The sequence below is a fragment of the Mustela lutreola genome, chromosome 9, assembly GCF_030435805.1.
Source record: "Mustela lutreola isolate mMusLut2 chromosome 9, mMusLut2.pri, whole genome shotgun sequence".
In the NCBI taxonomy this organism is placed as follows: Eukaryota; Metazoa; Chordata; class Mammalia; order Carnivora; family Mustelidae; genus Mustela; species Mustela lutreola.
The window spans coordinates 135258882-135271822 of NC_081298.1; the positions used below are offsets into that span (position 1 = coordinate 135258882).

The 12941-nt window shown below is 42.1% G+C and overlaps 1 protein-coding gene across 1 annotated transcript in view; it reads left to right on the forward strand.

Moving 5' to 3' along the window:
- Positions 1 to 12941, forward strand: part of NBAS (NBAS subunit of NRZ tethering complex) — a 317470-nt gene that overhangs the window by 179532 nt on the left and 124997 nt on the right. The window contains exon 36 of the mRNA XM_059132606.1: positions 10232 to 10396. Coding sequence (XP_058988589.1) covers positions 10232 to 10396 — 165 coding nt within the window. The remainder of the gene's footprint in view (positions 1 to 10231; positions 10397 to 12941) is intronic.

Here is a 12941-nt window from a genome sequence, read left to right on the forward strand (position 1 = left end):
GGCAGAGAGAGAGGAGGAAGCAGGCTCCTGCCGAGCAGAGAGCCCTATGTGGGGCTCAATCCCAGGACCCTGGGATCATGACCTGAGCCGAAGGGAGAGGCTTTAACCCGCTGAGCCACCCAGGTGCCCCCAGAATGGATTTTTGTTATAATTATCACTTTACTATCTCTTTTCCCTTAGTGTTTTGGAATTTTGGTTTTCAATCTCATTGTGGAGAAATCCTGTTCAGTTTACTTTTTAGCTACTTAGACCCTGTCTAAGGATTCTGTAGTTTTGTGGTTTTCTTTAATTTAAACCCTTGGTGCTTCAGTCTAGAACCATGTCCTACAGTGCTTTTGACATGACTCCCTCTTGTAATGTTGAGGATTTATGAGAAATAAAAGCGTGGAGCCAGTGAAGGGTTTGGGCCCTGTCTTTGTTCTCTGTCTCTCTAGACTTAACAGTTTTACATAAATACATAGTCCCAGGCAGTGAGTCTGAGCTTCTTACCGGGGATCCTTTCAATTCACAATTCTCTAGAAAGGAGCATCTGGCAACCACTGCCAGCATTCGAATTCTGAGCCCCGAAATGTTGAATTCCATTGAACTTGAGTGCTTTTCCACCCTTTTCATCAATTATCCTCAGTATTTTGGAGCAGAATGAGCACACTGAAGCACGAGTTCGTTTCTCCATCTTAACTAGAGTTCATAATTTTTTTTAAATTGCAAAAATTAATATAGGCTCTTATTTTAGGATTCCCTTTAAGAGGAGACATGGTTCAGATAATTGACATTATTTGGTATATTTTATTCCTAAAAGTAAAAAAAAAAAAAAAAGTGAAACATCTGTGATAAAATATTAACATTTGTTAACTTTTGATAAGTACTGGAAATTTGTGGTAACTTTGGTTTTTCTACTTTTTAAAAAATGTGAAATAATTTAATCAAAAATAAAATAGTATGATAAATTTTTTCTTCGTTCTTTCTACCTATACCATGAATCTCACTGCTTAGAGGTAAAACATATTTAAGTTTATTTTAAAAAGTTCCAGACTTTTTTTTGAGTATAAAAAGATGTGCAGCTATTGTCTGTCTCCTGAAGAATTATTATTTTATCTTATAAACAAAAATGGAATCATACTGCATATAATAACTCGAAGCTAATTTTTTTCATGTAATCTTATTTGTCATGGATATACGCTTTTCTCATTATATACAGACCATTTCTATAAGGGTGGGTTAGTGTTCATTTGATGTACAGACAATGATTTATTTACCTTTTACTTTGTTTTTGAACATTTATTTTTTTATTTTTTTTTTAAGATTTTATTTATTTATTTGACAGAGAGAGATCACAAGTAGGCAGAGAGGCAGGCAGAGAGAGAGGAAGGGAAACAGGCCCCCTGCTGAGCAGAGAGCCCGATGTGGGACTCGATCCCAGGACCCTGAGATCATGACCTGAGCCGAAGGCAGCGGCTTAACCCACTGAGCCACCCAGGCATCCCCTTTCCTTTTAAGAGGAGGCCTGGTGACAGGACCACGTAGCCCTGGAGGGGCTCATACGCACTCTTCTGGGGGACTTTTCCTCTGCTTTTGTTTGACACTAGCAGTGGCCTCACCTCCTTTTTCTCCTGTTCCCTTTTATCTACTCACCACAAGTCTCTTTCCTCCTCCCTGTTCTATCAAACAGCTTGCGTTTGGATCACCAGTGACCTCTTGTCGCTAAATTCACGGGTCATATCTGCCTTTATCTTACTTGACCTCGGATACATACTTGTTTCAGGGATAATCTGTTTGTCTTCATTATGCCTCCTTGTCCGCTTGGTCTCCTCGTGTTTGTGGTCCTTCCTCATTTCCCCAGCTCAAGTGGTAAATACTCCGGGTCTCAGTCTTTCAGTCTCTTCTCTGCTGTGCTCATTCCTGAATGATTGCATCCATTATCATCACTTTAAATATCAACTTTGTGCAGATGAGTCCCTGCTTATAGCTCAAGCCCTGTCTTCTGAGTTCCAGGCTTGTCCGTGTGACCGCCAACCCAGCATCTCTACTTCCCTTTCTCGCGGACTTACATCTCAGTGTGTTCAACGTGAGCCTCTGATTTTCACACCCCATGCACGCTACACCCCAGGCCAACATGGTGCTCCTTCTGTGCCGTGTCCTACATCAGAACATGGCAGCTCCATCTTTGTAGTTGTTTAGGTCATAAACCTTGTTGTTCTCCTCAGTCCTTCTCTGTCCTACATAACAGATGCGGTCTGTCAAGAAATCCTGTCGGCTCTACTTTCCCAGTGGACTTGGAATTGGGCCATATTTTACTCTTACCACGGCTACCGCCCTGGTCTAAATTCTCCTGGTGTCTCACCTAGAGTTTGATGGTGGTGTCCTGTTTGCCCGCCTGCTCGAGTTCTTTTCCTTGCTGTGGTCTGGACTCAACAAGGCAGCCGGAGTGATTCTTCAAAAATACATCAGATCATGCCACATTCCTCAGAGTACAAATAAGTTTTTATGATTTCCGTCCTGCAGGGACACCCATGATCTGTCTTCCCTACTAACAGTTTGACTTGATCTCTTCTCTCCTGCCCTCTGCCCTCTTTCCCTTAAATTTGGCTTTGCTTAGCATCCTCCGGTCTTGACCTTCTTGCCGTTCTTGGAACATTCCCGTCAAGTTCTCCCTCCAGGTCCTTGTACTCGCCGTGTTCGCCCTGCCGTGTTCTTCTCCCACGTGTCCAGATGACTTGGCCTCGCTTCTTCCGGGTCTCTGCTCACATGTCTCCTAGTCTCCTCAGTGAGAGCTTCTCTGGTTTCTGCAGACACACTTCCATACACTGTATAGCTCTTCCCCTATCATTGATCTGGTAGACTTTTCTGGTATGCTTTCTGTTTATTTTTTGTTTATCTCTTCTTGGATTGTAAGGGGAGATCTTTGTGACAGGAGCAATGTTTTGTTCACTGCTATTTTCAGCATCCAGAACAGTGTCTGTTCTTGTTATACTTAATGTCAAAAATATTTGTTGAATATGTGAATAAAATAGATGAAGAAGTTTAAGATGTAGATATGATGGGTTTGGGTAAATTCTGTTATTATAAAGAGAGGAATATTTGAATGGGGTCCAATTTGATAAGTTCTTAGTTCATTGGTAAAATAAAGCAAATTTCCCATTTGTCTGTCTTTCCTAATGTAGTGTGAGTTCTTTGAGAGCAGGGACCACATCTTAATCATCATGTAACTCTGTTGCCTAGCACTGGGTCTTAAACATAATAGGCATGCCAGAAGTATGTGTTCAGTAAATTTATTTTGTGGACGCATTTAGAACTGCATATCATTTATCAAAAGTGACTTAAAAATTGGGTATGGTAAAAGAAAATAAAAATATACTTCAAATGCCTCTATTTTTCCTAACTACATGCCTCTTAATCTTGACCCAAGAATGCTAGGAGATTCAAGAAGGTTTGATTCTCAAAGCCTCTGACATCGTGTGTCAAATTTGGTGTGTGTGTATGTGTCTGCTTGTGACTTTGTTCATGTGTGTGTACACTTGTGTGCATTTTTTCTGGAGAAGGGACTTACAGCTTTCGTCAGAATTGTATAGGGGATTCATGACTTGCAAAGGTGAAAACATCTAAATTGTAATCTGGCCTGTTAATTAGCGGATGAACTAAAGCAGAGTCAGACTTTATAGTGAGTGATTTATTTTGTGGGGATTTTTCTCCTGCTGCTTCTGACAGATCCTTCTAAAAGTAGCAGCACTAGTAATAAAGATTGCATTTTTAATATTTTGAGTTCAGGGTGAAATTTACTGTGTTAGGTACAGGGAAGAGCTTTGGATCATCTAACGATCTGTTGGAGGAGAGGAGGTAGTGAGTGAGTTCAGTTTGAGAGCTCTTTCTAATCTTTACCTAGCTTTGTGTGTACATCACACAAAGGTTATGGTGGGCAAACAGATTTTTCTCATTAAATTAACACGTGTTATCAGACACCAGAGAAAGCAACTTCGAAATGGACTATTCATTACAGTAATGGTTCAGCAAGGATCGTTTCTGTAAGCCAAGCTTGACATGGGGAGCTATTCTTGTTCTTATGAACCTGAGCAGTAGTGGGGTCTATTGGAGAATCTGAAAGATACTATTAATGCTTAGTAAGTTAACCTTTGAGCTATGTAACACACTTGACATTAATGAGATTTCATGTTAAATTTTATGCTGGGAGTTGTTGATTTGGTTTGGGGGATTAATCTATTTCGGCTGTTACACATTCTAAATTAATTAGCAGTGTGCAACTATGAATATAAAAAGTGCCAGTAGTAATCATTTGAGGAGTAAATTTTGCCTAACTCTCTTTTCTTTCCCCATTACATGTAGTTGAAAGAAAACTATTTTCCTCATTAGTTATTCTAGTTACAGTATAATCTTGGTAGACTCTCCTCAAGTTTGATGCTTCTTCTGTGGTCCAAATGAGCCTTTGATTTTACTTTATCTTTTATAATTCTCATTAGGGGACTCACTTACAATCCTTTTATCTTACACATTTCTGAGCATGTGAATTTCATTTACCTTGTGAAACAAACTTTTAAGTTCTATATATCTGAAATTTCCTGTCTTGAGTTAGCCTATCCATATGAACTAGAAGTAAAGTTTAGGTTCATTTTATGAAATGGAATAATTGTTGTATAGTCTGTATTTTTTGATATTTTTCAACTGACTTGATTTTCCTCTGAGTAAAGCGGCATTGTGTTTAAGTGCCATATTTCTTTCTTTCTTTTTTTTAAAGATTATTTATTTATTTGACAGAGAGAGAGATCACAAGTAGGCAGAGAGGCAGGCAGAGAGGAGGAAGCAGGCTCCCTGCTGAGCAGAGAGCCCGATGTGGGGCTCGATCCCAGGACCCCAAGATCATGACCGGGGCCGAAGGCAGAGGCTTAACCCACTGAGCCACCCAGGCACCCCTAAGTGCCATATTTCTTAACTTGTTTGTATTTTTAATTCTATACTTGATTAGTTGATGACATTCAAATCCTTCAGTATACTCTCTTGATTAAGAAGGTGAACAAGATTTGAAAATGTGGCATGAAATCTTATTTGAATAACATTTAGCTACTATAGGTGAAATATATTAGGCTTTAGAACATGTTGAGTGCTAGAGATCAGACCCAAAAGAGGACATAATTCTATTCATATAAAGTATAAAAATAGACAAAACTAATTTATGCTGCCAGAAGTACGAATAGAATTTATCTCGGCCATGGAAGTGGCTGAAAGTGACCACAGTAGCAGCCTCTGGGATGGATGCTAGGACGGTGGTCTGTTACTAAGTGCTGATGTGTTATGGTTTATCAAACTGAACACATTTTTAAAACATATCTTATCCTTGAAAGGTTGCTAAGCCTGGATTAAAGACAGGAAGGGAGAATGTTTACTGGCAGTATTGTCTTTATATCATGGAACTATGAATAAGTACTATCTTTTTTTCTCCTAATCTTTGGTATTTTTCAGGCCATCTTTAATGAGATTTTAGTTTTATAAGACAGAGGAATAAATGACCTTAAATGTGTGCCTGTGTGTGTGTGTGTGTGTGTGTATAATATGTCAGAATCCTATGAAGAACAAAGGGACCACACATTTCGATAGCCAGACCTGGTCAAGAAGAGACACCCCTAGGCCAGTTGCCTATGGGCACCATATTCCCCTTACTGGATCTACAGTTTACTTTCCCATCATGTGGCGTCCTCTTACCCAGTCTGCAGTATTACTGTAAAACTGAGGAATGACCCTAGGAAGCCCCTTCGTGGTACCCAACACACAATATGCATTTAGTAAATGATAGCCATTGTGTTTCTTAGATATTGTAACCGGGACTTCTGTTAGACATTGCTCTTGGGAGAAAAGGTGTCTAGATCTTTCTTCGTCCCCTCTGTGGTCCTGGTCCTCTGTTCATTCTTCCTCAGTAACTTGTGTTGCTCCTTTTACCCCCACCACACCCCCGCATCTAACCTTGCTCAGCGACCATGAACGTTTGCTTATGTGCCCGACTTTTCTTCTGTTCTTGTCTTCTTTCGCTCAGGTCTTCACTGTGACTCACCTGGTGACCGTGGACTTTATTTCTTAGAAAGTTGGATTTCTCTGCTTATCTGATTTACCTCAGGCCCTTTTCCCTTTGAGAAGGATTAGAAATAAAAACACTTACACTTAATGTATTCATTCAGGTAGGCAAATACCCCATGGTGACCTCACATGTTTGTGGCATTATGATCTTAATTCAGTCCCCGATGAGTTGAAACTTGGACTAACACACCAGCCTCCTAACTGGATTCTTGTGCTGGGCGTAATATATTTTTTTTAATTTTATTTATTTTTTAATTAAACATATAATGTATTTTTATCCCCAGGGGTATAGGTCGGGCGTAATATTTTTAAAACACAAATCTGATTATGTGACTTCCCTTGTTGCGAGTCCTTCAGTGGCTTCCCACCTGTCAGGGCGACAGCGGAGGTGCTCTGGGCTGCTCAGCGGGACTTTTGCTCCAGTCCCCTGTCCTTCCTTCCAAACCTGGTGTTCTGCCCCTTGCCCTTGTGTGTCAGCATCTGCACCTTCTCTGACTCACTCAGGATTCCTCTGGTTGGCCGTGTTGTTTCATTTCATGCTCTTGCATTTGTGTAAGTCGGCCCGAAACGATCTCTGCCATTCCTCCTTTGGAGGCCCCATCTTCTTTCCTGCTGGAATATTACCTCCTCGGTGCAGTCTTCTGCGATCGTGCCTCCAGGCAGGGGAGGAATGGCCTCTTTTCGTGTTCCCATACTGCTTCGCGTGCACCTCGGCTGGAGGAGGCGATATTCCCCTGCTGTGACTGGTCTGCTTCTCTGCCTCCCTCCCTAGTTTCAGAGCAGCTTGGGAGCACAGACTGTGTCTTACTTGTTCTTATCACTTCAGTGCCTGGTATCGTGCGTGACACTGAGTTAAGAGTCACTCAACAACTGCTGAGTAAGTGAATGAATCCTCATTTGTTTCTGGGTTTTTAAGTAATTCAGAAATATAGCCAATAAATTGAGATGCTTACTATATATTTTATATATATTCATATATATATGTGTGTATATATATACACACACACACAGAGCTGTATCTACATATCTATATCTGTATAAAAAGAGAGAGTGTATACTTCAGATTCTTCTGAGCTTTATTTCTGGCCAAGAACTATTTTTGGCAGTGTTATTCACAGAGGGACGCATGGAGCTGTTTCCACTCTGCACAGTTATTAGGGGGAGAACTCAGAAGCCGAGGGAAGCCGAGTGTACATGATCTCCAGACTGTTCAGCAGCCCAGAGAGGAGAGCTCAGGCCGGACGTGGTGGGTCACGTGCACAATGACCAGTGCGCTGGTTGTCCGGCGGAAGCAGACCCCCCTCCCTAAATGCAGGGAACTGGGGTAACGTTGCTGCCATGTGCCATCGAAAGCACATGGGCTTGGGTTGTGGCCTTCTTAGAAAAAAGGGGCCTCTGGAGTGCAGGAGCTGGAATCAGCTTGTTTTTCTTCTGTTGACTTAAGTCCGACTTGATGAACCAGCTGTCTGTGGTACCAGAGCAGAGAATAAATCAGCCTCCACTGCTGTCTCCTCATACAGTGAAGAAATTAAGGAAAGAAAGGAATTGTAGTAATGCTACCATGAGAACTATTTGTGTTTTTTGGTGTTCCCTTCCAGTTTTGATGCCCGGGACTCAGGTGAAGCACTTCGTGCAGTCCTGGCCCGTGGTGGGCTGTTGTCATTATTACGCATGGAGGGAGAATTCTGTTTTTTCCTACGTAGAACTTTCTACCCTGTCCTTTCAGAAACATTGGATAATGAGCCAAACCCCCAAACAACCCCAGCTCTTTTTAGCATGGTTGCCCTTATCAACATACAAGCAACTTAACATGATTGTTTCCTTATTAACATCCATATTTGTTATGTTGTTTTCGTAATCAAATTATAATGATGGCATTGGGCGGGTAGTTTATACTTTTCCCAATGGCCAAAAAGCCCATAGGAATCATGATTTTTTAAACCTTTTTTTTTTCATTGAGATATATTTGACATAAAATGTTGTGTTAGCTTAAGATATACAGGTTATCAAGCTGATACTTTTCTTTTTAAAGAAGGCTCCACATCACCTGGGGAGCTTCCGGAGCTTGAATTCATGAGATCAAGAGTGGGACACTCAACTGCCTGAGCCACCCAGAGGCCCCTGATTTGATATATTTATATTGCAATATGGTTGCCATTGTATCTTAGCTAACACCATTACTGTGTCACATAATTATCATTTCTTCTGTTGGGACACATTTTTTTTTTCATGTTACAAGCAGAGTTTAGAAAATTTTAGGAGAAACAGACTGGACAAATTATAAGCATTGGTTAGTATAGCTTAAATTCCTTCTTTTGCAAGTAAGCGTATAGTTCACAATAGTTTCTTAGAAGTTAAGTATCCTAACATGATGATACTTGTTTTTTATTGCTGCTGTAACATATTACTACAAATTTAGCTACTTAAACAGTCCGAATTGATTATTTTTTAATTAACCATGTGATAAAAATCGGGCAGCCTTGGGTCTTAGTCACACATGGACAAAATCATGGTGCCAACAGGGCTGTGCTCTTTTCATGAGCCTCTAAAGGAAGATCTGTTTCCATGCTCATTCATGTTATTGACAGAGTTCAATTTCTTGTGGTTCTAGGACTGAGGTCCCTCTTGCCTTGCTGGCTGACTGACACCTGAGGGCTTTCTCAGCTTCTAGATGCCACTCACATCCCTTGGCTTGTGGCCCCTTCCTCCATCTTCAGAGCTGGCAATGATGGGTCGAATCCTTTTGTGCCCGGTTTCTCTTGCCTCTGCCACATGTCATGTCCCAGGCACCCTCTCTGTGACCCTAGCTGGGAAAGGTTCTCTGCTTAAAGTCTCGTGTGACTAGCTTAGTCCCACCCCAGTAATTTAGATAATCTCTTCACCTCAAGGTGTGTGTCCTTAATCATATCTGCAAAGTCCCTTTGCCATGGAATGCAGTGTATTCCCAGGTTCCAGGAATTAGGAAGTGGACATCTTTGGGGGCCCATAATTCTACTTACCATATAAGGCAGCTGTCCGTTGGGTCTACAACAGTGCATTTGTATCCTGAGTATTTGTGATGTGTGATATCCTGGCAATTACTGAGTGATTACAAGATTTCCATTTTTGAGTACTTTGATAATGCATGAATGAGTGATATGATGTGGACCTAAGTAGCCAAACTGAGCCCTCCTGTCAGTATCAGGAAGGCTCTTGAAATGGAGGGACTTGGCCTTAACTTTGCTTTCATTTAAACAGGAAAGTTAAGAAAAAATAAGTGGAAGTAGATAAACACTAAACCAAGAACTTTATTTTTGTAGAACAGGTAGTGTTTTTCTTTGATCAAAAGCAGATGTGGTTGTTGTCATTTCTATTTAAAATAATGTTAATGTATTAGTATTTTTCTCCACATGGAATCTCTCAGATACTGAGTAAATGGAGAGTCAGAATTTTAGCTGATTGCTTCAAGATTGGCAGGAGGTTTCATGTTATAAACCTTTTAAACACTATTAATCATCCACTTATTTAGATGAAAAACAAAACATTTCCTTTTTTTTAAAGATTTTATTTATTTATTTGACAGAGAGAGAGATCACAAGTAGGCAGAGAGGCAGGCAGAGAGAGAGGGGGAAGCAGGCTCCCTGCAGAGCAGAGAGCCCGATGCAGGGCTCGATCCCAGGACCCTAAGACCACGACTTGAGCTGAAGATAGAGGCTTAACCCTCTGAGCCACCCAGGTGCCCGAAAAACAAAACATTTCAACATTAGTAGGTGGGTCCTCCAAATCCTCTACCTTTGTAGAGGGGTCACTGTAGTGCTGTTTGAATGAATAATTTATTTCATAATTAAATAATAAATATTTTCAAATTAACCTGAGTTTCTCATTGGTGGGATATTAGACTGGTGAAAAAGAGCCTCTTTGCTTCATAAATGTTTCCGAAGGGGATTATTGGACTAATACACAATGATGGTTTTTCCTTTCCCCAATTTCTTTTGTAAATGATCCAAGGAGGTACAATATGCCAGTAATGCTTGGTTTCATGTTTTTTTGTTGCTGGCAAAGATGGATTTTTAAATTTCTCTTCATGTCTGAGAAGTGCAAGTAGTCTCATTGTCACTCTCTGTTCTTCTGACAATGTGCATTTTTTGCTTTTGCCATTTTCCGTTTTAACCAGGGCGAAGCCGGTGTTCCTGGCAGCAACTCTGACCTCTTCCACTGGAGCACAGCGGCCACCATGAAGGTCCTGTCCAGCACCACGACCACCACCAAGGCCGTGCTGCAGGCGGTCAGTGACCGGCAGTGGTGGAAGAAGTCCTTGACTTACCTTCGACCGCTTCCTGTAAGCAAGGCCTCTGTCTTTTTAAAATCCACCCCAGGGCTTCTGTCAATGCATTAGCACTGCTTCTGAGTTGTTTTCCTGCTGTAAACAGGTTTCTCTTCTCTAGGTTCTTAAATAATCTCTTAAAAAATTGAGGCCTCCCCTCAGGGGAAGAGTCACTTATTTTATAGAATGGAACCTACTCCCGTGGGGTGCTTGCGAAAGACACTGATAGAGATTGAAGTGGGGTAGGGTTTGATGTCAGAATTAAAGTTTAGTGGGATGAAAAGGGAAATGACTTCATTGGTCCTTACTTGATTTTATGGGCCAGTAGTGGAGGAAAAGCCCTGGTAGCAGGCATGGGGACTAAGGTTATTGGGGCTGCTGGAACGATAATAGCACTTACTGTGGGGCTTAAACAATAAGCATTTTTCCTCACGGTTCTAGAGGCTGGGAAGACCAAGATGAAAGCTCTGGCAGATTTCGCGCCTGGTGGGGTCTGCTTGTTGTGTTCTCACATGGTGGAGGGGTGAGGGAGCTCTCGGCAGTCTCTTATATAAGGGCACTAGTCCCATTCCTGAGGGCTTTAACCTTGTGAGCCCATCACCTCCCAAAGACCCCAACTCTTATTTTTTTAAAAAAGTATTTACTTTTAATTGAAATGTAGTCAACGTGCAATGTTGTGTTAGTTTCAAGTGCACAATGTAGTGATTTGACAACTATATCCATTATGTGGTACTCATTACAGTGTAAGTACCATCTGTCATGACATAACAATGTTACAGTACCTGTGACTGTGTTCCCCGTGACTTACTCATTCCGTAGCTGGAAGCCTGGGCCTTCCATTCCCCTTCACTCATTTTGCTCATTCCCCACCCCTTTCCCTCTGACAGTTATCAGTTCTCTTAATTATGCATCTGCTTATGCTTTTTTGTTTGTTTGCTCATTTAGATTCTACGTATAAGTGAAATTGTATGATATTTGCCTGTCATTGACTTACTTCATTTAGTATAGCACCCTGTAATCCATCCATGTCGTTGCAGATGACAGGATCTCCTTCTTTTTTTAGGGCAGAGTAATATTCTACTGTGTATATACACCCAAAGGCCCCACCTCTTAATACCATCATATTTTGGGGGCTTAGAATGTCAACCTGTGAATTTTAGGAGATGATGCAAACATTCAGTTTTTAGTAGGTGCTTTGGGTTAAGAGAACAGTGTAACCAAATTCTTTCACCCATTCTGGAAGCAGAGGTCAGGATGAGCAGTAGAACGATTGAGTATACTTTCCGTGACCAGTGAACCTCTTGCTCCCTTCACACTGCAGTCCTTGGTCTCACTGGAAGGCTTAGAGGAAAAAGAAACATGCTTGTTTATAAATTCACTCCAGACACTCCCTAGGTGTATCATCATTGCAATCACACTCCAAATATTCCTCAGGCGTTTTCTGTGTGCCAGTGATTGGGAGTAGAGTTGGAAAACCCTTCTCGTGCGGAGCCTGTATTTCAGTGGGGGAGACGAAGAAGCCCACCAATAAAATATTTGTGTAATACTGTAACGGTAGGTGGTAGTGAGGGCTGTGAGGGTAACTTCAGGTTAAGGGGAGTTGATTGGGCGAGTGACGGTCTGATTTAGATCGGAAGGTCGGTATCTCAGGAGTCACTCTGAGTGGAAACCTGGCTAAGCCAAGTAGAACAAGTACAGAGCCCTTTTTGAAGGAAGGTGCTTGACATCTTTGTAGAGCAGGAAGGAGGCTTGCGTAGTATGAACAGAGTGAACAGCAGGAGAATGATAGGAGACGAGATCAAGGAGGTGGTGAAGAGGCCAACATCCTCATCAGTGAGGACCACAGATTTTGTTTTGAGTAGATGGGAAGCTGCTGGAGACTGTAGGTGATGCGGTTGTGTGATCCGGCTTTCCTTTCCCTAAGATCATCGAAGTGCTGTGTGGAGAGCTGGTGGTGTGAGTCAGAGCAGGGCCGAAGAGGTCCCTGGTCTAGTGTTCGGGCGGGGGGCGGGTGGTGGTGGACCAGGGCAGCTGTGAAGGAAGTGGGAGATATATCTTGCGGACCTGCGGATGGTCTGGATGTGGGATATGCAGGGAAGAGGGAAAACAAGAGTGACACAGCCAAGATGTCGATCCCACAGACTGAGGTGGCGTACGCTTGACTTGGGGGCAGGTCCACACGTCTCTTCTCGTTGTGTGGTTACTGCGGTTACTTTTAAATGACTCGTGTCTTGGACTTTTTGAGTGTATGTCCCTCAGATGAAGTGCGTAACCCCGTGCCTGATACCAGATCGTTTTTGTAAAGTGTCAGTTGTTGTTCTTGTCATCATTTCCGGCATTGCCGTCGCGGTTTCCCGAGGCTGTGGTTGGCATCCAGTGAGGACCCCTAACCCTAAGCCTAACCCTCCCCGTGCCCCAGCCCTAATCCCTAACCCTAACCCTAATTCAGAGGAAAGGGTGACTGTGTTTGACTTGGCTCTTGCAGTGAGGAGCTTCATATCTGAGGAAGGTCAACCTGAAGACGGTTACCTACTAGGGATCCGGAAGCGCGTGCCAGCGA